This window comes from Trichomycterus rosablanca, chromosome 4 (genome assembly GCF_030014385.1).
Source record: "Trichomycterus rosablanca isolate fTriRos1 chromosome 4, fTriRos1.hap1, whole genome shotgun sequence".
Lineage (NCBI taxonomy): Eukaryota > Metazoa > Chordata > Actinopteri > Siluriformes > Trichomycteridae > Trichomycterus > Trichomycterus rosablanca.
In genome coordinates, this window is record NC_085991.1 from 21,866,589 (window position 1) to 21,893,280 (window position 26,692).

Here is a 26,692-nt window from a genome sequence, read left to right on the forward strand (position 1 = left end):
AGTGCCACCCTCAACCCTTTTATTTTTAATAATATTGTTAACAGAGCTTCACTGCCCTCCAGTTGTCACTATGCATTTACTTTCTTTGATTCCTGCTTATTTAGATTTTTCAAATAATGTTTCTACTTATCAAGGTTGCTCCATCCCAGTTCGGCAGTGGTGTGTATAAAGCCCTCTTGTTCAGTCACAAAAATGAATGGGCATTTATGTAGGCTGGACCTGGGTTCCTGCCCAGAATAGCAGGTGATGCATTATGTTGCTCTGTGTGCCTTAAACTACAGGACATTGAGAAATAGATAAACAGACAGACAGACAGACAGACAGATTTGTAGAAAGAAACAGAAAATGGGGGAATTTTGACCTTGTGGCTAAGTGAACCCATTTTATCCTTTTTTCTCAAATGAAGTGTTGGCTATGCTTTAAGCACTAAAACCCCAGAACAGGCCTTTTCCTCAAACGGTCTCTCTGTAATCTCCTCCATGCTGACTTGTCACTCATCCTCATTCTCTTTTCTGCTACATCTTCACTACTCAATTGTCCCCATGCCTGTTTTTGTTTGTCTTGATCTTTCTGTCTGAAATGACTCTAATTCTATTTTTTTTAAATGCTTTTGTCAGAATATGTTTGATATTTAATTTACCAGTGTAATCATTTCTATTTTTCTTTGATAAAAAGTATACTATCAAGTCATACTGGTAGGATGTGCATGATATACATTAGTTGCTCTGCATGTGGTTAAATCAATACATTTTGTGTGAGTAATCCCTAGTTGAATAGAGTGCTGATACTCAAGATGCGTTAAATGCACATAGTCTTTCTTAGGAGCTGTATTCTACAATTATTGTGAGTCTTATTGTGCTCAAAAGTGTGTAGACACCTGACAAAAATCTTGTTGGACATCCCATTTCGAAACTACAGGTTTTAATATTTAGTAGCAAAGGGTCTGGTTAAAACACCTGAAGCTTTAGCCATAAAGTGTATCGCTTCCTATTTACCTTACTTTTTCTTTTCTGATTTTTCTATTCATACTTTTTCCACTATACGTTCTTTTTTTCATTCATTTCTTATAATATGCCTCTCTATCTGTCACATCGGTTACTTGTTATGCCCCCTTTTCACTGTATGTGACTCTTTCTCTCAAACTTTCTGTCCCTAGTGCAACCCCATCTCTCTTGGACTGTATTTTCCACAGTGCTTACTTTTAACAGGCACACTGGGATTTCAACTTCTGATCTAGCATTGACAGCTTTGTCATTAAGTGTTAGGCAGTGCATATCTAATTAAACCGAGAGTGAGAGAATGTTTATTGCTGCTGTTGGCCTCTGAGCTTAATACTCATCAGAATTCTTTTAGAGCATTTATTAGCAGAAACTAAGCAGAGGACTGTGAGAGGGAAAATTCTTATGCTCATTTATTCCACTTTATTTATTTCTTGCTTGAACTGGCTCGTTTAGTAATTAATCAGTGTGTAAACTGGCTCTTCTGCTGAAGGAGTTCGGAAGTGAGTCATGTCCTTCTGCATCGCTATTTTTGCTTGCAGATGGGGCACGGAGGTGCAGATAATTCATGTGTTGATTTCTTGTAATTGACATCTTTTAATTACCTGTACCTTGTGAGTGTTAATTTACTCCTGGTTAAATTTTTTATATATCACAATTTCCCAGCTCCTCTGTCTGGCAGACCTGTTTTTCTCTGTGAAACCCTGGTGCTGGCTAGGTCTGGTTCAGTTTATGGGATGCCAGCCTCCTTTATTCAGCCAAGGTTGGTGCAGTTTGGGCGTGTCACCTTGGAACTACCCAGGATGAGCAAGCTGCCCCGACCCTCTTTATCAGAGCGGTCCCCATGTAGTGGAACCATGCTGAGCCGGGGCTTACCGCTTGTATTTCACCAGCCCCAGCTTGCGTTTAGGGTTCCCTTTCTATTCTGTATTTAGGCTAGTCTGTATAAGTTAAAGTTGGGTTACAACATGATTAAACCATTAAGAACTGAATATACCTGTTTAACTTACTTTAGCTGTGGTGTATTATATAAAAACCACCTAGAAATTTAAGTGTTCAAGGTGTCTTGCTACCATGGTGAAAACTAAAAACAGATTATTGAATTAAATGAGCAATGAGTATAAGAAGCTTTTCAAGCGTTTAAACATTCGTAGAGACACCACTGGGATTATTGCCTTGAAGTTCCAAACTTGTGCCACAACAGCAAACCTGCCTGGCTATGGGAGAGAGATCATTTCATGTAGAGGCCTTAGCAGTCATGTCAGGATAAGGAAGACAATCCCCTGTGTTACTGCATTATATTTACAGGATGAAGTAATGAAGGCTGGAACAAATGTGTCAGTGGCAAACATAAGAAGATCCTTTAGCAGTGATCTCCATAATGCACATTGCACACCACTTCTGAGCAAGCAACACAAGGGTTTGTGTGGCACAAGAAAGGCGATGCTTATGACCAGAATTTTAATCCTGATTTAAAACTCAGTTAAACTCTTTGCTGGGATTTAAAGAAAGCGGTTGCAGCACAAGGCCATCAAATCCGAATGAGCTGGAAGCTTTTGCATGAGAAAAATGGATAAAAATTCTGCAAGAGAGGTGTCAGAAGCTTGTTAGCACTTAGCAAAATCGCTTATTAGAGCTTATTAACTATTAATTCACCTAAGTACTAAGGTTGGGAGTGGAATAATAGTGCACATGGACATTTGTCAAAAAAGTAGATGGTTTTCATTTAAACTCAAAATTATGTAACTTAATATTAGGCACAATTATGTAGTAATTTTTTTGTGAGGAAGTATAATTGAATAATTGATAATATACAGTAGTACCTTGTAACTCAACGTCCCCTAAACTCGAAATCTTTGAAACTCGGCGCCCTTCGTCGAGAAATTTGTACCCTTAAACTCGACGTGTATGCGACTGTCACTTTGTTCAGCGGTTGGCTTGAGCGGTGCGGTAAAACGTAAAAATATTTATATCAAACAAACCAGCAGAATCTCACAATGACATTTATGCTATTATAATGCTTTGCTATTAGCATAAAATCATTACCGCTGCTTACCTGAGCTTCTCTTCTTCAAATTGAGACCAGATCTATATCCATGTGTTGTTTCATTAGGGATATAATCCACTTGTTTTTCTTCTTGGTGGCCATTGTATGTTTCCAGAATATTTCCAGATTAATTTCAAAATATATAAATCCATATTCAATTGTGTTTGTCTATCTAACTAACAAAAACCAAACAAATGCACTGATTCATTGAGTTGATAACGCGCGACACCTGATTCGATTCCAATGAATAATTCACTTGAAAAGAGTAATTTCTGAGTGATTCAGTTTACTCAGTGATGCTTTTGCACAGACTGATGTGAAGAAATGGGGGAGGGATAAATGTCATGTGCATGGACAGAGTCTGACAGAGCTTTAGAGCCAAAAAGGCACAAATTTGTTGATTAATGACACTATAAAGTACAAATAATTCATCTTACATATTTTTTCTGCAATATACTGCAAATACTTCAATAAAGAAGTAATGGTAAAGAGAAGGTTTTATTGCATTTTATATGGATTTTTAACTTTTTCAATTGTATTTCAGTGTTTTTTATACTATATTTGTGGTATTTTCAGTGGCTACTTGTCAAAAACAACCTCATTATTTTACATTAGCCTTAAATATATGCAGTTCCATGGGACTATGGAACACATTAACAGGTTTCTCATACATCCTTAAGGGAAAAAATACCTTGAAACTCAACGTCTTTTAAACTCAACGCTGCTCCTAGAACCAATTGGCATTGAGTTTCAAGGTACCACTGTAATTCCAAGAATAGTCCCTGGAATATTGAGTGTCACAGGTAGATACCGTAGGTGTGTATGTAATAGCTCCTAATAGTATTTGTCACACAGTAATTGTAAACGCATTTAATGACATGATTATATCAGTTCATGTTCATTCTGAGGGTTTGTGTTATATGTACAGGAGCTGCAGTTTGAGAGACTGACTAGAGAGCTGGAAGCTGAGCGCCAGATTGTGGCTACTCAGTTGGAGCGTTGCAAACTGGGATCTGAAACCGGAAGTGTGAGCAGCATAAGGTAGGCCGACTAGAGCATCCTGATTTTTGCATTCAGCTTTTTATTATTATGAACAGTTATTACAAAGTTATGATGCATTTAACTTAAAATAACAGTTGTTTAACCAAATGTTTTCAGCCTATTTATCACACTGATTGTTAAATCAAATTATAACACAAGATTAGGAGGATTAATGTGTTGATGCATTAAATCACAGAATTAAGCTGCTTTTGGATACACATGTACCACATATGCTACTACATTTCTTGTATACACTTTGTAAACATACCATGAAACATGACCATGATCATGAAATACACTTTGTGACCAGTTACAGACAGGACGAATGTTAGTGTTGAGTTTTTAAGGCTTGAAATGTTTTAATGTTAAGTTGTAAACACGCTCAGGCTAAAAATGATGAAATGTTAGGTTATGATACATGCATAAAAATGTCTTTGCTTCATTTTCCCCTCTCATCATTTATTATAGCAAATAATATACCCCTCTTAGCCTGTGGCCTTGCTTTGTATAAAGTGATACAATCAAATGTTTCCACCACTGTGGTTCTATGCAAGAAACAAGCATTATTGTCATAAATACAGCTTGCGGGGAGAAGTTGGTTTAAAAAGTGTCCTATTTGTTTAATGAAACGTGGCTTTTTTCAGAACACTGAACACATGAAATTCTGATAATTCTGTCGAGAGGGGGAGAATAGGGTTGTGTGACATTGTGGTTATTTGGCACAGTGTTATTTTTGGGTCACAGCCAGACAATGGGGGGCTGTTCTGTATACTGTAGTAAACCTAGAGACAGGTTTTTTACTTTTTCATAAGTTATTTTCATCTGTCTAGTCAAAAGTATTCAGATATAGTTTGGATTTAATCATTCACGCCTTAGGAACTGTCACAAATGTAACATTGGAATGTTTTCTCTTCTGATCTACATTTACATGGTTTTATTAGTACAATTAAAGGTTATGGTTAAGATGGTAATCATTTTGCCCTCTTGAGCATATTATGAACAAGTGTAATCACTTGGGTGCCTTGATGAAGCAGTGATCTAATGCTCTAACCCACCACCGCTGACATCTTGAGTCTCACGAGTTTAAATCTCAGCTCTGCTATCAACTGAACAGGCACCTACACAGACATGATTGCATATGTCTGTTTGGAGGGATGGTCGAAGGGATTGTTCATTGCTGTTGTAATTGTGTTCTCCGCTGGATGGTTGAGAGGGTGTGTGTTGGGTACTTTGTACAATCATCAGAATTTAAAGGCAAATATCAAGAAGTCTGCTAAATGCTAGCCCACAACTACTGAGAATCTCATTGGTGCTATCTGCTGGCCAGGCATCTGCACAGACATGATTGGTTATGTCTGACATTTAAAGTAATAGTTTATTATCCAAGCAGTGAAGCTAATCTAATCTGTGTGTTGACAAAATACATTGGCCAACCAATCCCTCACTTCAATACCTGCTGAGTTACAAAACATACATACTGCACCTTTCAAATTGATTAAAATGTTAAATAAATAATAAAGATACTGTTGCTTTATTGTAGGATGCTGTAAGTATCTGGGCTAAAATCCTGTACATCCGCTCGAGTAAGCATGGCTTTTAGCTTGCTGTTAAATGCTTTCTGTTGAGCCTCCTCCTGTCACATAGAGCTGTTTCGCTAAACGCTGTCTGCCCAGCACAGCTAGGGAGCGTTAAGCTAAAACTGCCAGACTGCCTTGCTGCCAAATAAGTCCAAATCCTCCTGTTGGCTTGGCATATACTGGGTCCATGAAGACATGCTAGTCAGGGATGAGGAGCATTAGCCTGGAATGGTGGCTATGAGGTAGAATACAGTTGGAGGTTTTTTTGCATATTTAGTATAATTACAATATTAATATTTTACCTAAGTTGTGTCGCTGACAGTGTACGTCTTTGAGTCAATTCCATCAAATGCAAAACCATTGCCAGAGTAGTTGGAATATTTAGTAAAAATGCAATAAAAGGAAGAATTTATGACATTTTTTAAATGAATTTTTCTTGAATTTTTATTTAATCATTAAAAGTAGAAAGTAAAAAATTTCCAATTTATTCACTGATTAGCTTTTTTTTTGCATTTTATGAATATAAACACGTTTAGAATTTGATGGCTGCAACTCTCAAAAATCGGACAAAGGCAAAATAAGAGTAAAAAGTTAATAGCATATTGAAGTTACACTGTTTTGAATGATTGGTCATGACATTGTACCAAACTTCAAGAGAGGCCGCTCAGGTGGCGCAGCGGTAAAACACACGCTGTTCATCAGAGCTGAGATCTCGAATACACCGTATCGAATCTCGGCTCTGCCTTGCCAGCTTAGGCTGAGCCGCCACATGAGCAACGATTGGCCTGTTGTACAGATAAGGGGCGGGATTAAGCTGGATGGGGACTCTCTCTCAGACTAGTGCAATTACGACCTCTGCTGGCTGGTTGGTGGCGCCTGCACGGAGATGGGAAAGGAGTGCGGTAGAGGGTGTGGCTCTCCGTACACAGCTCTATACCGCACTGCACTCGTCAAGTGTAGGTGGTAAGATGTTCGATTGCTGTGCACGTGTCGGAGGGGGCGTGGAGCAGCCTCGTCCTCCCCAATCAGGAGCAGGGACCAGCATTAGTGAGAGGATGATTGACGGGCAGAAACTGGATGCGCTAAAGTGGGAGAAAAAGGGGGAAAAAAAAACTTCAGGAGAGAATCGTGATATTGTAAAAAGACTAAAGGAATCCAGAGAATTTTCAGTCTGTGAAAGGCAAGACCAGAAAACCACTGTTGTATATGCATAGCCTTTTGAGTCCTCAGCTGGCTTTTCACAAGAAACCCTCTTGCTACTATGATAAATAGGACTACTATTAAAAACCCCAGTCACTTAACACAGTCCACTGGATCGAGAAATGCAGGCTGAAAGTTAAAAGGTAAAAAGGACCATTTAAACTGTTATCAGTAAAAGGTGCAATATCATGGTATACACCTTTCATATTGCATATGAGTGATGGTATCATTGTTGTGGAGACATAAATTGGGATTTTAATTAAAAAAATACAATGAAGTTGAACAGTGTAAACACGGCACATCCTTTCTTTCCACTGAATAAAGATTGAAGTGAATAAACAAATCACTGCATGTTAATAAACATTTCACCTTTTATGGAAATGGGGTTTGCATTTAAAGTCAGATGAAATCCTGAGTATTTGATTCTGCCACTGTCTGTAAGGAATTTTACATGTTCAACCTGTGTCTGCATGGTTTTCTCTAGGTACTTTGCTTTCATCTCACCTCCCAAAATATCCAGGAGGGGGATGGGCCCAGAAAGTGCCCCTAGGTGTGAATAAGTGATTGGCTGAGTTTGTGCTGCTCTGTGTGTATTCCCACTTTGCGCCCAGTGCTTTTGTGCAGTGCCTGACTGGAATAACAAAACAGGAACAGGTTGTTGCAGAGTAAAGGTGAACTGCTTCACCATTTTTCCTTTTCCACCACTATTTATGCCAAAATATGTTATTTCATTTAAAGTCATTTTCATTTCATTTCATTTAAACTGCTGTAGTTTTCATTTAATATGTGTGAGTTTGTAATGATTTAACCAAATCCAAAATTCTCTGCATATCACTGTTTATATTTTACGCCTGTATTTATGCCTGTGCTCTTTGCATGATAGAAATCAGTCATACAGAAGCTAAGATTGATGTGAATAGCTTTAATTTTGAAGTAAAATGAGCATTTTGCACTGCAAGTTGGCTTTTTTTAAAGTCGAAGTTCTGCAAAGCCAATGTGTCTAAACTCTAACTAAAAAGAAAAAGGGGTTTTGAAGTCTAAAATGTAATTATAGTGGATGCCATTCTTTGTCTCTTAAATGTCACTTTTACAACACACCATGAACAGTACTGGCATCTTTATGCTCAGATGATACATGGAGGTTCATAGTGGTTGCACTATGAGGTTTGGATGCTCATAAACACGGTGTGGTCCAAATGCTTGACAGTAGAGGACACTCAGGTAACTCTCTTCAGGATATACATTGTAGTGGAAAAACCCTTAATGAAGTACCTCAGAGACTATGGTTATGAGTAGAAAAAGAGTTTCATTCTTGTCTGCAGAGAAGGATTGCACTGACAGTTTCACATGGGAGTTTGGAGAGTGCAATAAGAAGGAAAGAAAATAATCACCCTTTATACTTCCATCAGTGACCTTGTAGGAGAGGGGAAGATTCTACCATTAACAAAGAGTTCTTAGCTAGAGCATACAATGCAATTGATTCACTTCTTGTCATGTACACCACTTTTCAGTAACATTCCATTGTAGCAGTATTCTTGGAATATTGGAATATGACGAGTGGCAGTCATGCTCTAAATATATCTACACGTTCTAAGTAGTATTAGATTATGTATTAATACTTCTAGTGTAAATTAACATTTTTCTCCAACATATATTTTTTCATCCGGATTTATTTTTAGATTTGTATAGTATAACAGTTATGGTGTGAAGCTGAGGGCCGTATTTTTATGATTCTTAATTGAGTCATTAAAAGTGTTTGTATTATAAAAAGAAACATCTGTAGCTGCAAATGGTTTAATTGATTATAATATTATAAAGAATGAAGATAATTATGGCTGTAACTGGCCAGATTTAATTCTTTTTTATATGTCCTGATATATGGCTCTATTTGTGTTCATTTTGACAGTATGTAATGCCCCATTATTGTTTGCAGTGAAGAAGTCCTGTGTACATTAAGATTTATGGTATTTATCAGATGCTTTTATTCAAAGCAGCTTATTACAGTGCAAGCAAACGTAGGTTAAGGGCCTTGTTTAAGGGCCAAACTGCCTTCTGATTACTGGTCCACTACCTTAGCCACTGGGCTACTACAGTCCATATTATGCTTGACTCGCATCATGCTGGGTCTAGTGTTCTTAGGATCTGCTATGCTTTAAGTTTTAACATGTACAGCTCATTTTTATTAGTTGTATCAGTTTTATTTATGTTTAACGTGTTTGTGTGCAAATTTGAGATAAGCATCACTGTGTACAGAAGAAAACTGTTGATCCACCTGATTTCAGGTCATCCTGCAACTGTGTTTGATTGACTGCTGACCTGACTCTTACTTTCCATATCATTATCTGAGGGCACATGGGGAATTCTTGCATGGTGCATCTATCCCGGAATGATTACTTATGGTTCTATAAACTTTCCACTTGTAGATTTTTGAAGCTTTTGTACTGACAGGGATGTTTACGTCTTTGTTATAGATCTGTAGCTCTTGTCTTGCAAGTATATGTTAACCCAGTGTCTCAGAATTTTTATTTAATGTCTTGAACTTGATTTATGTTTAGAATTTTCAAGTTTTTTATAATTTTGTTTGTTTCTGTTAATAAATACATTCTTTTTGCTAATGTGTACGATGTCTAAAGCCATATTTAAAGTGTATGGTTGCACTGGAAAACAAACTGTGCACACAATCATACCCATACACACTGCTATTCTCATAACGCAGTCAAAACCGGAATTTTAAACACCACAGCCTTTTTTCTTTTGATCCGAGGAAGTGACAAGGATAAAGACTGCAGCGTTTAAAGTCTTACAGTGGATGTTAGGAATAATAAAAGCAAAGAAAAGCCTCCCCTGTTTGCTGGTGTACCCCAGGGTGTCTGCACTCTCTGTTTGGTGCTGGAAATTAGGCTTATTAAGACTGTCTGCCACACCGCCTGACTCATACTAAGCGCCTGATATACAGTAAAAGAGAAGCAGAAGCATATTGATTTGGCAGCCAGTCTGTTAGGATTAAGACAAGATGATGAAAGTCTGGCTCAGTTTGTGTGATTTTTGGTTTAACTGGACTGATATGAGTCCAGTCTGTCTGCTAGACAGCCATACAGACAGAGAAAATCCCAGCATCTCCTCCGCAGAGACTGTCAGAAAAATGGAAAAGGTCAGACAACAGAGTCTTGGGTTTCACAGAGGAAAATGTGTAAAAGGATGTTGGGAGTCATTAAAAGCATCACTTTAACCACATTTTTACTAATAATTACTGGTAAAGAATACAAACTAGCTTTAAGTAAATACACTAAATAGTCAAATGCATGTGGGCACCCCACCTAAATGAGTGAGTTCATGTGTTTCATCCCCACACATTAATTCTTAATCACCCCTTACAATAACCAAGTTTTCTCTACATGTGTGTTGTATGTACCCTTGTATGTCGTTGATGATCAGGGTTGTGTTTGTTAACTTTAGATTTGTTTAAAATACAGAAGTTAGGTAGGGGTTTGAGTGAGTAGGCAAAAAAAGTTTCTGATACAGATTCAGCTTTTATTATACCAGTCTGTTCAGATTTCTGGTTTGTTAAAGTCTTCTTAGTCAACTGAGAGTTATTTTAAAGCTGAAACGTGTAGGACCAACGACAGCTTTGTGGTGGCACAGGCTGAAATTTGTTGCATGTAAAAGTCATCAGTTCCTACACATATTCTTACACATCAAAAGCTTGGCAGAATGGGTTTCCATTGCCAAGCAGCCAGGAGCAGTCCTAAGATCACCATGTGTAGGACAAAGCTTTAGCTTAAATGGAATAAGGTACATCTGCATTGGAGTCATGAAATGCCCTTCACATTGTGGCCAAAAAATGTTGACTGTTTTTTATGGTTTGAGCTGGGCCTTACCTTAAGGGAAACAAAATCAGTGGATTCTTACAGAATTATGTGTGTTTAACTTCTAGAGAATGTCGTGTTGCAATGACATGGTCTTACGTCTAAACTACTTAATAAATATGCTGCTGCCATAAGTATAAAATGGCTCGTTATCACATTAGAAACTGGGATTCAGTGGTGTGTATAATTTGCAGAACAGTCAGCAGCAGAGAGGGCAGGGGGTGCACAGGTGGCACAGCTGTAAATCATGCTTGCCCACTACCGCTGGGATTCAGTGTTCAAATCCCCAGAGATTCAGTCAGCTGGACGTGATTGGCTGGGAAGGGGGGACATGGGTTTTGCGTTTAGTGATTCCTAGACCCACCTAGACTCTGACCAGGATAAAGTGGTGGGAAAACATGAGAAATAAATGAAAGGAGTCAGCAGCACATACTGAGAGGAATGGTTGTGCTTAGTTGCTTGATAGCTTCCCACAGAGAAAGTATGTCAAACTGATCATCACTGTGGGGTGGTGACATGTGCCGAGTTGCATTTTGGTGTCATTTTTCGAAAGATGTCTGGAAAAGTCGTGAGATGAATGTGCATGGACTAAGTGTTCTGACCAACCATCAAACACTGAACAAACTGTACCGTAGGGTACCATGCACTGAAAAAAGGGGCATTAGAGTTAATCTTTATCATCATTACATAATAGTTACCAACTATTACATACAGCTGGAAAGTGTGTGCACACAAGCTGTGACTTAGGTAAAGACATCAGCTAACAAACACCATCAACCTCGACCATAAAGAATACAAATAAAATGTGCTGCAAATACACAGTATAATTAACTTTGTAATTTGTAAGCATTGTCATATGGCAGAAAGAATTTAAAATGTCACACTGCATGTAACATTGCACTATGAATGTGAATTTAAATAAATCTTTGGAACGATCACTAGTTTGATATTAAGTGGAAAAAAAGACCTCACAAACCCAATTTCCACAGAAGCTGGAATATTTTGTAAATAGCTATAAAAACAAGAATCAGTAACTCCGAAATTTGTGATTCAACATTTTTTTTGGAAAAAAAACAGACAACAATGTCTTCATGACAAACGTGTAAAGGACCATTCAGACTGTTAGCAGTGAAAAGCCAACATGCAAAAGCCAATGTTTGTTATATTATTGTGGTTCATCAGCGCTCATGGCATTGGTGACTTGCACAAGAGTGAAGGTATCGACACAGAATGTACTGGGATTTTGGAGAGATATCTACTGCCATCAGGGCCACTTATTTTCTTTGGAAGTCCATGGTTATTTTAGCAAGACCATACCAGGCGTCATTCTGTAGGTGCCACAACAGCGTAGCTTCGTAGACACAGAGTGCGTCTGCTTGACTGGTCTGCCTGCAGTCCAGATCTCCTGTTGAAAATATAAGATGCAGCATAAAGAGGAGAATCAGACCACAGTGACCACTGACTATTGAGCAGCTAAAGTCTCGTATCAAGCAAGAATGGAGTAAAATTGATCTTGCAAAACTGCCATCTTGGTAAACATGCCTCTGTCTCACCTTTTTAGTTTTTTGCAGGCATAAAATTTTAAGTGTTTTTTGTCAGTTAAATAGAGCTACAAGAAAATGAAAAACTCATTAATTTTTTCTTCAAAAACTGTGGGGGAAAAGTTCAGGACTGTAAAAGATCATTTCAGTTTATAAACCTTAAATAATCTTTTCTGAAAATTTGCGATGTTACACGATGTTTGAAATCCACCTGTGTTTTTTTGCTCCTTTTGTTGGCTTAGGGCTTTCTGGTACAAGCTGGCTAAATATTGCTGTGCATAAGTTGGGCTGGGCGGTATATCGAAATATATCGATAATTTTCCCCACGTTCATTAAGCTCATGCATGTCTACCTCGTTAATAACGTTATAAGTCCGGCAACTATGAAAAAAAATGTACTTTGCTGCGAAGATTTAATACAAAAAAAGACGGTGCATGGTTCATTTGAATAGAAATGGTTCGGCTTCCGGAGGGATGATGCACAACAGAGTAGAGTTTTGTGCAGTAAATATTTTGGAAATATGCTGGGAACATAAAGGTAAACATTTACAAAAAGTATATTATATGCCTAATGGAACAACACACGGATATAGATTTGGTTTCAATTTGAAGAAGAGAAGCTCAGGTAAGCACTGGTTATAATTGTATGCTGCTGTGTGGTTGTTCTGGGTCATGGTGCTGCTGTTTACCGTGTGCTTTCATTTTGCGATGATAGTAAAGCATTATCAAATATAGAACTTTTTCGGGATTTTTTTTTTTACTGAAGTAAAATATACAGCAGAAATGTAATTGTGAGATTCTGCTGGTTTGTTGTAATAATACAAAATATAAATACGGGCAGTGGTCTGCCATTGCACTTTGTTAAATTTAAATGATATCACATCATATCGTATATCGCCACTTCTCAAAAGCATATTGAGATATACGTTTTTTAGTCATATCGCCCAGCCCTTTGCATAAGTACATCCAAGAAGTTCCTTATCCAACAGGCAGTTTGGCTTTAAAAAAAGGCATCATAACTGTAAAAGTACATGGGGCAAGTTTGCAACAGATGGTTGTATTTTTTTGTTTTCATTATTAGGTCTGAGTGTCCCTTAAAAAGCTGCACAGGCATTTTCTATCCCTGAAAAATCATGATTTTCTTCTGCATGTATTCTTTATTCTTTTTTCAGTGCTCTTTCTCCCTCCCTGATTTCTCTGCCACGTGAATGTTATTGTTCATATTGTATTCCACCTGCTTAATATTTCTTCTCAATTCTTCTCATTTATAGAAAAACTGAAATTGATTCCACTAATATTTTGATTATGCATTAATCATGGTCTTATTTCATGCAGTAGGGTGGTGCGTTAGCACATATGGTTTTCTGTTTGAGAAACCTAAGCCTGCTTTATGAATTTGAAGTCATTGTGCTGATCAGATGGTTGTATTTATGTGTTCTGCTCGCATGCTTTTTGGTAAAGCAGTGTCTACATTTAGCTCGCTCACATTAGCAGCAAGTACTACGACGAGTCTTTCCTCATGTTTCAGTGCTGGCTAATGGGTGGCGTGGCTCTGTTTTGAATAGATCAGCACTTATCAACTTTCATTAGCACTATTGAAGGAATTCTTTTTACATGCTGTATTAGGTGTTATGGCTGCTGTAAATGATGCTTTAGTGTGGCCTGGTTTAAACATACAAATCAGAAGAGATTTTGCTAAGAGGTTGTGCTAAACAAGGTTTTTACAGACCATTCTGTTCATGTGAGCTGTTTGTTTGTTTATTAGGATTTTAATGTCATGTTTTACACTTTGGTTACATTCATGACAGGAAACGGTAGTTACTCATTACACAAGGTTCATCAGTTCACAAGGTTATATCGAACACAGTCATGGGCAATTTAGTATCTCCAATTCACCTCACTTGCATGTCTTTGGACTGTGGGAGGAAACCGGAGAACCCAGAGGAAACCCGCTCGGACACGGGGAGAACATGCAAACTCCACACAGAAAGGACCTGGACCGCCCCATCTGGGGATCGAACCCAGGACCTTCTTGCTGTGAGGCGACAGTGCTACCCACTTAGCCACCATGCCACCATCGTGTGAGCTGTGTGCCTGATACATACATGTGACACAAATACATTTCCTTAAATATTTTTTAAAGATGAGGGTGCTCAGGTGGTGCAGCGGTAAAATACGCTAGCACACCAGACATCTCAAGCTTGTCAGTTTGAATCTTAGCTCTGCTACCGCCAGGCTGGGCTTCTACAGGAGATTCCTCACAACTGATGCAATTACAACCTCTGCTGGCTGATTAATGGCGCCTGCACAGAGACGAGGAATAATGGGATCAGGGTGTGGCTCTCTGTACACAAAGCTGATCCGCATATGAACTTGCTTCGTGCAGGTGAAAAGATGAAGTCGGCTACTGCGCATGTGTCGATGTGCGCATGTGTGTCAGTTGCGGCTCTCCTCAGACAGGAGTGGAGGTTAGCATCAGGGAAGCGTAATACAATCAGGGTAATTGGACACAACTAGATTGGGAGGAAAATTGGGGGAAAATGCAAAACAAATGTTCAAGATTTACTACTCAGTAGTAAAAAAAAGTAAATACTGAAGTTTTTGGAGTCTGGTGTGAATGTGAGATTGTTAGCAAATGTTAGGCTGCAGGAGTGAGGCCACTTCGCCAATGTTGCCGCTGTGCGTCATGTACTGAGCATATTTACTGCTCTGATGCTTGTTTTTTAACTACTTTAATCTGATTTAAAAGGGTCAGCAGCAAAATGGATCAAAATGCAAGACACAGTGACGCAAACTGTTTATATGACGTAGTCAGAAGCTAAGCACAGTCATGGAGGAAAGAAAATTGTTCTCTTTGATTCAAACAACCCTGAACTGTTTTTTTTTTTATAATAAATTAGAACCACAGCGTTCAGCATGGTGTCTAGTCAGTTACAAACCCAGGACACTGTGTTTAGATTTTAAATTGCAATTCACGTTTTCCAATCCAGGAATTGGTTGTTGCTTCATATCTCTTTAATAAGATTAATTGCAGCAAACAAAGTTTCATTAACCCACTTCCTTTTCATTTTTTATCACTGCAGTGACGACACTGCAGAGCTTCTTGTTTTAAACTACAACCCCAAATCAGAAAAAGTTGGGACAGTATGGAAAATGCAAATAAAATAAAAATGTTCCTTACATTTACTTTGACTTTTACTTGATTGCAGACAGTTTGAATCTGAGATATTTCATGTTTTGTCTGCTCAACTTCATTTCATTTGTTAATAAACCTCCATTCCTGCATTTCAGGCCTGCAACACATTCCAAGTAAAAGTTGGTACGGGGGTAAATTAGGGCTAGTAATGCAGTGAAAAAACTACTTAATGATGTGACAAACAGGTGATGTCAACAGGTGATTGTAATCATTGTTTGGAACAAAAGCAGCATCCAGGAAAGGCCTCATGATCAGAGGATCTCCAGTTTGTCAACAAATGTGTGAGAAAATGATTCAAATGCTTAAAAACAATGTACCTCAAAGAAAGATTGGAAGGGATTTGCATATTTCTCCCTCTACAGTGCATAATATCATTAAATGATTCAAGGAATCGAGAAGAATTTTATTGCATAAAGACAAATGGCGCAAGCTTAAGCTGAATGCCCATGATCTATGTTCCCTCAGACGGCTCTGCATCAAGAACCGCCACTCAACAATAGCTGATAAAACCACATGAGCAGGGGATTACTTTGGCAAACCTTTGTCAAGCACTACAATACAGAGTTACATGCACAAATGCCACTTAAAACTTTACTGTGCAAAAAAGAAGACTTACAATAACAATTGTGACTCTGTACAGTGCCAGCAATTGAGGGTTAAAGGCCTTGCTCAGGGGTCCAACTAGGCAATGTTTGGCTCGAACTAGCAGCGTTCTGATAAATAGTCCAAGTACCCTCATTTCTGAGCTGCCATGCTCATGACCACGATAATGGTAATCATGAGTATTCTGCTGAAAAGTTTTTTTTGTTTTTAATTTCCGAAGTAGTTTCAAAATCACATCAGACCATATGGACAAAGCGTCCTCTGAGCATAGGGTAACACTTCAGATTTTCTTCCCTACTTTGGCTAAAAACTAGTCCTGTGTGTAATGGTATAATGGCAGCTGTAGGAATTAAGAAAACCCACAATAAACCTGTGAAAGTATAGCATATGTTTAAAGGATTGAGTTCTATAAAAGGTTTGCAAAAACCATTAAAATCATGGAACTGCTGTGATGTATATATGCTCATATAAGTAAACTTTTAGCTTCAACTAAAAAATACTAGATACTAGAAATGTTTAAAATGAGCCATTCAGGTCTATTTTCTGTCTTATTGTGTTTGGAATCAAAAGCTGAATTGGTTTTGTTTAGACGGCGATACACCAGGTAGAAACAAAGATTAAATAATCACATTCACACGTGTAAATGTGCACATAATGGAATGAGCCTGACATTTCACTTATATTCAAAAATTCATCCTTTTATCATGAAAATAAATTAGTTCCAAAACCCCACCTTCGCACCCACCCGGCCCGTCTGTCAATTTTTAAAACCCAGTGTGGCCCTTGAGCCGAAAAGTTTGCCCACCCCTGTTCTAATCTAATCAGGAACATTTTATGCAGAAATATCAGGCATTAAAATCACTAACAGTGAAGCCACTTGTGTTAGTATGGTGTCAGCTCTGCAGTTGCTGTGAGGCGACAGTGCTACCCACTGAGCCACCGTGTAGCCAGGGCGCTTGTGTGATGCAGCAGTCTATTGTGCTAGCTCAACTCTGCTGAAATCTGCATTTACTGGTTTGATATTATCCAGCCAGGTATTTACACAAACATATACAGATAGACAAACAGGCACCTTATTAATAATTGGCTGTGTCTGGTGGAGGGGTGGGCGGCTTAAAGGCCTGTAATGGATTGTCACCCTGTCCAGATTATGGCTGCCTTGTGCTCACTGTTTCCCAGGGGAACCTGGGCCTGCTATGACCCTAACCAGAATAAAACTAGCGCTTGTCTTATTGTGTTTGGAATCAAAAGCCACTTTTTGTAGTGATGCTGTTTTAGCCCACAGCGTTCTCTATTGTTGTCTTTTTCTTTTCGGTTGTGAATGACCCGATGACCCCCAGCAGAGTTGGACCTGACTCTCTCTGTCTTCCTGTCCCTCTCCCCCTTATCTCTTCATATCTTCTTTCATTCACATGCGGACATAAGACAAAAGACATTTTCAGCTTTGCTCTGGCCTGTCATAGTGCACTTTACTCTTATTCAGACTTCTGTCTGTCATGTCTCATCCCTCATACACTCCACGGCACACACTCATAGATACACTTTATGTATCTGTCTGTGCCTGCTGTGTTTTTCTAAAACCCACAACGACACTGGAAGAGTTTAATCCACAACTATTACATTTAGGTCTACATCATTTATTTGCTCAGTGTCCCAACAGTGGCAACTTGGTTGAGCTTAACTCGTGATTTTCAGAGCACTACTTTGGATTAATCGGTTTACCAATAACCAACAAAATTCATTGCTGTGGGTTAAAAATGTCTCTGTACTGGCATCCAAGTGGTGGAACGAACTTTCTCTGTCTGTCCGAACATCTGAGTCTCTTGCTGTCTTTAAAAACGATTAAAAACCTTCATCACCTCTTTACTAAGCACTTAAGCTGACTTGTACTTACTTACTAATGCTCTTTTTAATAAAAAAAAAAAAACAACAACTTTGGTTTTAGGTTTTAGCAGACTTGTGTTCTTGGACTGTTGTTTACTTAAACTAGAGTAATGAAATGTTCACTATGGAAGCACTTCTGTAAGTCGCTATGGATAAGAGCATCTACTAAATGCCTAAAATGTAAATGTCTAGTTTAAAGTTATTTCCAACAGCTGATGCCAAATCAGGGCTACAGTCTGTACAGAGTAGAACGCAGATTAAAAAACTCTTACCCACCCCCACCATGTTTACAACCTGCAGTAGGAGATTTATTCATAATCCAGTGGTGGGCAAACTACGGCCTGCGGGCCACATACGACCCGTTAGACTGTTTAATCTGGCCCGCTGGGTATTTCCAAGATTGTTCTTAAACCGCATTCATTTCACCTTTTTCCTGCAATATCCTGCGTTTCAATTGATTCCACTAGACCTTTGCTAAAGCCGAGTCTATCGAGTCTATACATTTGTCACATTTGCCATCGCACTGAGCCCTACTACCCCTCTGGAGTCGCCTATTACGCCAGCGTGATCTAACCACTTGGCTGGTTTAAAACGTCACACATAGACCATTAACGTATGTCGAAAGTGCTGCTTTAAAAGCTGAATTGGTTTTGTTTAGACGGCGATACACCAGGTAGAAACAAAGATTAAATAATCACATTCACACGTGTAAATGTGCACATAATGGAATGAGCCTGACATTTCACTTATATTCAAAAATTCATCCTTTTATCATGAAAATAAATTAGTTCCAAAACCCCACCTTCGCACCCACCCGGCCCGTCTGTCAATTTTTAAAACCCAGTGTGGCCCTTGAGCCGAAAAGTTTGCCCACCCCTGTTCTAATCTAATCAGGAACATTTTATGCAGAAATATCAGGCATTAAAATCACTAACAGTGAAGCCAGCTTGTGTTAGTATGGTGTCAGCTCTGCAGTTGCTGTGAGGCGACAGTGCTACCCACTGAGCCACCGTGTCGCCAGGGCGCTTGTGTGATGCCGCAGTCTATTGTGCTAGCTCAACTCTGCTGAAATCTGCATTTACTGGTTTGATATTATCCAGCCAGGTATTTACACAAACATATACAGATAGACAAACAGGCACCTTATTAATAATTGGCTGTGTCTGGTGGAGGGGTGGGCAGGTTAAAGGCCTGTAATGGATTGTCACCCTGTCCAGATTATGGCTGCCTTGTGCTCACTGTTTCCCAGGGGAACCTGGGCCTGCTATGACCCTAACCAGAATAAAACTAGCGCTTGTAATAAAGTGGTCGCTTCTGGCTTTGTATAAAATCTATGTTCTGAATGCTGAACTGGTTTAGTTCGAGGTGATAATATGTTTATCTTACTGTTCTACATTACTGCTATGTTCACTGTAATATATTTTTTAATCAGTAAAGCATGTGTGACTTGTTGATATGAAGCTTAGTTTTCTGTTTTATGTTTTGATGGGACGCAATATGCTTGTTGGTTATCACTTACGTAAATATGCAACATATGCATTCCTGTCCACAACACATGCAAAAGTTTCAGTCTCAAGTAAACGAGCCAATTTTTGAAAGATAATGTTTCAGAAATACACTTGACATTTTGTTCTCTTTTCTTGATTGGGTTTTAATACATTTTTGTATTTGTTTGAGTCTTTTGTCATGGGTAAAAGCACACTGGGTAGCACTGTCGCCTCACAGCAAGAAGGTCCTGGGTTCAATCCCCAGGTGGGATGGTCTGGGTCCTGTCTGTGTATTTTTTTTAAATTTTTTTTTATCACAGCTTTATCCTGGTCAGGGGTGTGATGGATCTGATTTCCCCCGAAACACTGGGTGCAAGGCAGGAATACATTCTAACAGAGTGCCAATCCAATTCCTTTAATGTTTTAAAGATAGCGGTGCCTAAGACATCAGTTCAAAATCTCCTATGCATGGTTAGATCAAGATCCAGTGACTTTGAAACTCATTGCATATGATTTACATACATTTTATACTCAATTAGCCGTGATGTCCTGTAGGTGCAGACATTGTCAACCTGGAATAGGCAACTGCTATCAGAGAAAAAATATATCTTTATCTTGGTCAGTTGATCAGTTCAAACAACTCTGTATTAGTTAATAGATTGAATAATTGTTTCTCATTCTAATCATCATTCTAATGCCCTACAAATACCAGTCTATTAATTAATACCCCTTAAATAGATTAAAATGCACATGGTCTAAAACCCTAGCCAGGTAAGCCAACCTGGTGTCAGACACCCCTGCCATCTATACCATCTAATTATGAGCCCCATGTTGTTTAAATTAAACAAAAAAAGTTTACTCTACAATAAGCAGTAGAAGGTCCTGGGTTCGATCCCCAGCTGCTCCGGTTTCCCCAGGTGCTCCGGTTACTCTGGGTGCTTCGGTTTCCTTCCACAGTCCAAAGACATGCAAGTGAGATGAATTGGAGATACTAAATTGTCCATGACGATATAAACTTGTGTGAACTGATGAATCTTTTTAATCTAATTAATAACTACCGTTCCTGTCATGAATGTAACCAAAATGTAAAACATGACATTAAAATCCTAATAAACAAACAAACAATAAGCAGTCTAATTTCACTGGATGCAATTATGGTGTTTAGATTGGATTAGGGTTAAGTTAAATATTTGTAGGAATAAAATATTGTGTCTTTTTCCAATTTTCCACAATAAATAAGACAGTGGTTGAGGTACTGGACTAGTAAGCAGAATGTTGCCTATTCAAGGCCTTAATTGCTGAAATTGTATCAAGCCCTCTTTTTTGCTGTGGTGTGCTGGGGTGGTGGCATCAAGGCTGGAGATGCCAACAAACTAAATAAGCTGGTCAGGAAAGCCAGTTCTGTGGTGGGTCTACAGCTGGACAGTCTGGAGGTGGTATGTGCGAGAAGAACAAAGGACAAAATCAGGGCCATCCTGAATAATCCTTCTCACCCTCTCAATGTAGAACTATGGCGGCTGGGTAGTTCTTTTAGTCATAGACTAATTCCACCGAAAAGTAAGACTGAGCGCTTCAGACGTTCTTTTGTGCCAACTGCCATCAGACTGCATAACAGTAGCAGAATACACAGGCTGTCCTCACACTGATGAGCCAGCTTCCCCCCAACAATAACTCAAGACCCCCCCCTACCCTTTTGCCCAGCACTGGACTCTGTTTCATTATTTACACATATGTATATATTAGAATATATAGTGTTTGTATTATATTGTAGTAATTGCCATACTGATGTATAATAGTAATTGCATTGCATAGCAAATTTCTTTCCTTATTTTTCTATTTTATTCTACTTTTATTTACTCTACTTACTATACTTACACTGTACTGGAGCTGCTGTAACACTTGAATTTCCCCCATGGGGATCAATAAAGGAATCTTATCTTATCTTATCTTAAGTCGCTTTGGATAAAAGAGTCTGCTAAATGCCACAAATGTAAATAAAAGTAAAAGTTGGGCCACAGTAGCATAAGCAATCGTAATGCTGCTGGCTTGCTCATTAGACTCGGTGCCTGAATGATTAGTGAGATTTTCTTGTAGCTCATCTCTTCATGCAGGCAGTCTCTGTGTGCGAATTGTTCACTGTATAATTGGAGATAAATAGCTGGAGTTCTGGGAATAACGTGCTGTAGCCTTTCTAATCTCATGCTTTGGTTTTTGTTGCTGTAAGTCGTGACCTTCACACAGTAACAGAAAGGCTTGAAGCCGGAATTCACACTCAACAAAAACAGTGGAACAGAAATCTATAGAATGGTTAAACAGATGTAGCATAACAGTGGAAACACTAAGCAAGTGTTTAACCTCCTGATGGCTCAAGGGCTAAAACTGCGTTTCCTGTAGGCTGTCATTGCAAAGCATTGATCCGCCGCATTCTGTTTTTCAACCCCTCGTTTCCTTCTGATCTATAATAGTCATCACTCTTTCAGTCTCCAACAGTCTTCATTGATTTATCAGTGGTTATGTTTCAAAAAGTGGGGTGTAGTAAAACAGCACTGTTTTATAAATACACATTATGCATTATAATCCATTTAATGAGATGTGATTACACTTTGTGTATTATAGGACAGGGTTATGGGAATTATACAGTGGCTACTTTTTATGTCTCTGGTGAAGACATTGATTAATTTATTCGCAATTCTGCTTATTTGCTTATAAGTATTTGAAATAACAGCTAACTAATGGAAGGATGTAAGGTCACATTTTATTTGAAAGTAGGGTGTTTGACTCTCTTGACTGAGATGAGGTTAAAGATGGCCTATAAAAAGACAACATGGTTCTTATTCTGCTCATATCATCAAATGCCTGTTCATGTGAATCATGGCTCCATCAAAACACATTTCACAGAACCTTAGAAGAAGACGCATACAGCTAAAAAAGACCACATTCATTTCTACAGACCTCACTGAGACTAATTGTCTGCAAACAGAAGTATGTAATACATTAATGTATGTAATACAATACTATTAATAATAAGACACCACAGAGAAAATCACTGCTCTCCAGACAATCACGTTTCCAAAAGACCACCTGGATGTTTCACAACATCTTCTGTATATAGTTGAACACCTCGGCCATGCTGCATGAGAGAAAACTAATGTGAGCTTCACACTACTAAGAAGCCTGGTGGAGGGGGCATATTGGTTGGAGACTGCCTCAGGACCTGGGAATGTTGCAGTAAAAGGTTGTAATAAGAAATTTAAGTTTGTCACCTACAGCTTGATAAAAGTTAAATGATGTAACATGACTGAGCCAAACACAGGAGTAATAAACAACAGAATGAGTATATACACTGACCACACTCAGATGCTGTTGCATGGGCTGAATGATCTGATTTCTCACTGCTTTACAGGTCTGATCTGCAGCTACATGGAATATTAATAAAGCTTTTATGAGGCCTTCCAGCAAGAATGAATGTGCTCAATAAAAAACACAATGTACAATTGTTTTTGTGCTAAAAATCCAGACGTTGCAAGATCAGTCAAATTTTACACATATTATAACAAAAATCCAAGTACTTTATCTCCCATTGTAGTCATATCTAATTCCTGATTGCTGCTTGCACAACCCCCGATCTGGATCACCACACGCCTGCTCTGACGACAAGTGTTTAATCTGCGGCCACTTCTTATCACCTGCCAGTGTTGGGTTCCTACACAAGGACATATTAATATTACCCCACACTAAGCTCACCCCGCATTGTGAGAAGATACTCTGTACATTGTTTGTGTGGACACCGAACCACATTGGTATCAGTTTTACTGCTAGCCCATCAAAGCAGGTGCTATCAGCCGTTTGTGGGGCGGGGGTGTATACCTGCCTTGTGCCCAGTTTTCCAAGGAAACCCAACCCAACAACCCTGACCAGGTTAAAACTGTGGTGAAAAGGGAAACTTAAAACAAATCTAATGCATTGTGTAATTTTGATTATTCTGCATCATAACTAACTCGTTCTTTCATTTTCTTCTGCAGTTCTGCTGATGAGAAGTTTCGCTGGAACAACCAAGGTACAGTAGATTACTTCGAAATCCTAAAATCAAAGCGATAGATCAGATCCCCTGTTTTTGCCTGATGTACCATAATAAAGCAGTGCTGAGAGTCATGAAAAGCTGTGCGTGACTAATAGCTCCAGACTTGCCGAACACTACGGAAGTAGTGAGCGCGCTCCGTGGAGCCAAGTGCTGACAGCTGTCACCATCTGTCAGGGTCACATGACTGCAGAACTGTACTCGTCAACCAAAAATACAGGCCCATCTGACTGAATTGATTAAGTTATAGCGGGAAAGTGCCTTTGGAGGCTCTGCAGAAAATCAGACAGGGTTAGAAATGTGGAGATGCTGAATGCCAGCATGCTTTCATTATTTATGAAAGCGGATGGGTGGTCGACTGTTCAAATCTCAGTTAAGTTCAATGAAGGTGCACATTAATTAGTCCACTTAATCATGTAATTACCAGGATCCTCTGTGAAGCAGTTACACTATCTGGCCAAATCTATGATGACACTCCTTCTGATTATGGAGGTGAGGTGTTTGAGTCACCCCCACTGTGAACATGTGTGTATAATCATGTATATGAAATGGGAATTACCTGTAGCTCAGCTGCATGCTCACGTTACTGGCCAATTTGTATGTTCAGTGCAAAAGTAATGTGGCGTCTGGATAAAATTATGAATTTCTGCAAAATCTTTCAATCTTGCAATACATCACCAAGGCTTATAAACATTTTTGACCAATATATGGTTTTTAACATTTTAGAAATATGGTTAACTTTCAGCTTGCTCTTCTTTGTCCTGTTGCACTTTAGTAAATGAAACATGACTTGACAATGACTTAATTACATAAATGTAAATGACTTTTATAATTTTCTTTTTTTGTCTATTGCTTTTTCGCCACAGATGGACCGAAGGACATAGAGGAAGAGCTGACCACTGGCCTGGAGCTGGTGGACTCCTGCATTAGATCTTTGCAAGAGTCTGGCATTCTGGATTCACAGGAGTTTACAACAGGTGAAAGTGAGCACAGTACCTTCTATGTAATGATTCGAGGCGTAGCACAGCAGTAGATTAGCAGGACCAGGAACGTAAAGAACCATTGTCTGTGACACCTGTGGAACAAGTCCCAGGTGCATTCACCTCTCATGATTTCTACTGATAAATCTATTCAGGCACAATGTACCATTTAAAGTAAGACCTGACATTGAGTGATGGGGGTAGAATTGAATCCGCCAGATGCAGAAGCAGATAATGAAGGTTTGCAGGTGTTCACAGTTCAGGGCTGCTCCTTCTGCGGTTGATATTCACCTTCTTTCACTGGGAGAGTCCTTTGGCCTTTGCTGTATTCAGGGCACCTGGCACTGAGCACTACCTGCCATGACCCATTATGAACAGCAGAAGCTGCATGTGTGAATTGCTCTACTTGACCGAAAAAGGGATATTGACACTACCCTCATGGGTACAATTTGGGGAACTAAATCAAGCTTTAAATACTGTCGTTCAAAAGTAATCACATGTGCATTCATTGCTCTGAATAGATCGGGCTGATCGTGTCAATAGAGAGATGTATACAGAGCAGCACGGTGGGACTAAAATGCCTGAAGATTAAGCAAATGTCTCTTTAGTTGACTAAGGATGGTTGGATAACTTCTACTTGGCTGCTTTATGATAGTTTCTCTACACACATTTTATTATATTATTACTATTTTGTTATAAATTTGAAAATGATGATCATCAAAGTTTTGAAATCAATTAACAGCTGTAATGTACAGCCCTTAGGGGTGCTACATATATTTTATCATATTGACCAATGACCATCTTTATAGGCTTGTATAAAGAAAGTGGGTAGCGTTGTCGCCTCATTGCAAGAAGGTCCTGGGTTCGATCCTCATTTGGGGTCCTTTCTGTGTGGAGTTTGCATGTTCTCCCTGTGTCTGCATGAGTTTACTTCGGAAGCTCCGGTTTCCTCCCACAGTCGAAAGACATGCAAGTGAAGTGAATTGGAGATACAAAATTGTCCATGACTTCTGTCATGAATGTAACCAAAGTGTGTAAAACATGACATAAAAATCCTAATAAGTAAATAAATAAAGAAAGTACTGTATACATTATCATTGTACATAGCTTAGATCAATATTCAGGGCCAGTAAAATATGAAGGTTAGCTGCACAGAGGCATACTCCACAAAGACCAAGCCGAGATAATAGCTGGTGACCAGCACAATGCAAACTGTCTTGTACGAACTGAGGAGCAACCTAGGATTAATGACATGTTTATAAAACTCAGAGCTTACACTGTATGACCACTACAAGCACTTAAAATACTACAGTTGACCAGTTTTGTCATTTAAGGGTCATCTAACATCCAACAACAGCCTAGTTACTATTGTAAGGCAGCGTACAAACATGTACTGTTGGGGTGTTCAGACCGTTTTTAACATATAACCCGGAGTTTCCACGTGAAGCAGAAGGTCTGCTGTTAATATATTAATTTGGCATTGATGACAGGAGAGTCGACCCACTTCATAAAGCCTTTGTGTGAAAATATTTCCCCATGTTCCCTAAACCAGTTTGAGCTTGATGAAACTTGGTATCGTTGTTCTGTGTCTGTACCATCAGTATGCCATCAACAAAGAACAAAAAACATTGATGGGATAACCTGGTCATTTGGGTCATTCAGGTAGTCAGCTGACTTTATTTATTGCCTCATAATAGTGCTGAACCTTGACCTGACTAATTGTAACAGCTCTAGATTATAACACTGCCTCCAGAGACTTGCACAATAGGCACAATGCATGATGGGTGCATCGCTAGCCGTTACTAGTGATTAGCCTTACTATAAGTCATGTGTACAGGCATGTGTCCATAAGATGTGCCTTTAAAGGATAGTAATGTGAGGTTAATTATAGACAATTCGTTTAAATGGGAACCATTTAAAAGAGAAATTAGAAACACCCAAACAGGAAAAATGGCACAGAAAATAAAATGAAGTAAAAATAAATGTGCACTGTTGTTTGTGTGCTGAATTTATGAGTATCTTCAAGATGGTAAACTATACTGACCTTCATTATTTGTGCCTAAAGCGTCTAGTGGCTGTAATGGCAGCTGTAAGGAAGGGTGTCTCGCCTTGTCTGTGCTTGTTCTGACAAAACAGACAGATCTTGTTGGCTTTATCTGGTGACTGTTGGTTGAAAAGCATGCATTTTGTCAGAG

General features: G+C 38.9%; 1 protein-coding gene across 5 annotated transcripts in view; it reads left to right on the forward strand.

Moving 5' to 3' along the window:
• ctnnd2b (catenin (cadherin-associated protein), delta 2b) overlaps positions 1-26,692 on the forward strand; it is a 178,199-nt gene that overhangs the window by 72,155 nt on the left and 79,352 nt on the right. For 4 of the 5 annotated variants that reach the window (XM_062993956.1, XM_062993958.1, XM_062993960.1 and 1 more), the window contains exons 3-5: positions 3,974-4,086; positions 23,462-23,496; positions 24,384-24,500. In XM_062993956.1, coding sequence (XP_062850026.1) covers positions 3,974-4,086; positions 23,462-23,496; positions 24,384-24,500 — 265 coding nt within the window. The remainder of the gene's footprint in view (positions 1-3,973; positions 4,087-23,461; positions 23,497-24,383; positions 24,501-26,692) is intronic. The other variant, XM_062993957.1, reaches the window with a different exon arrangement.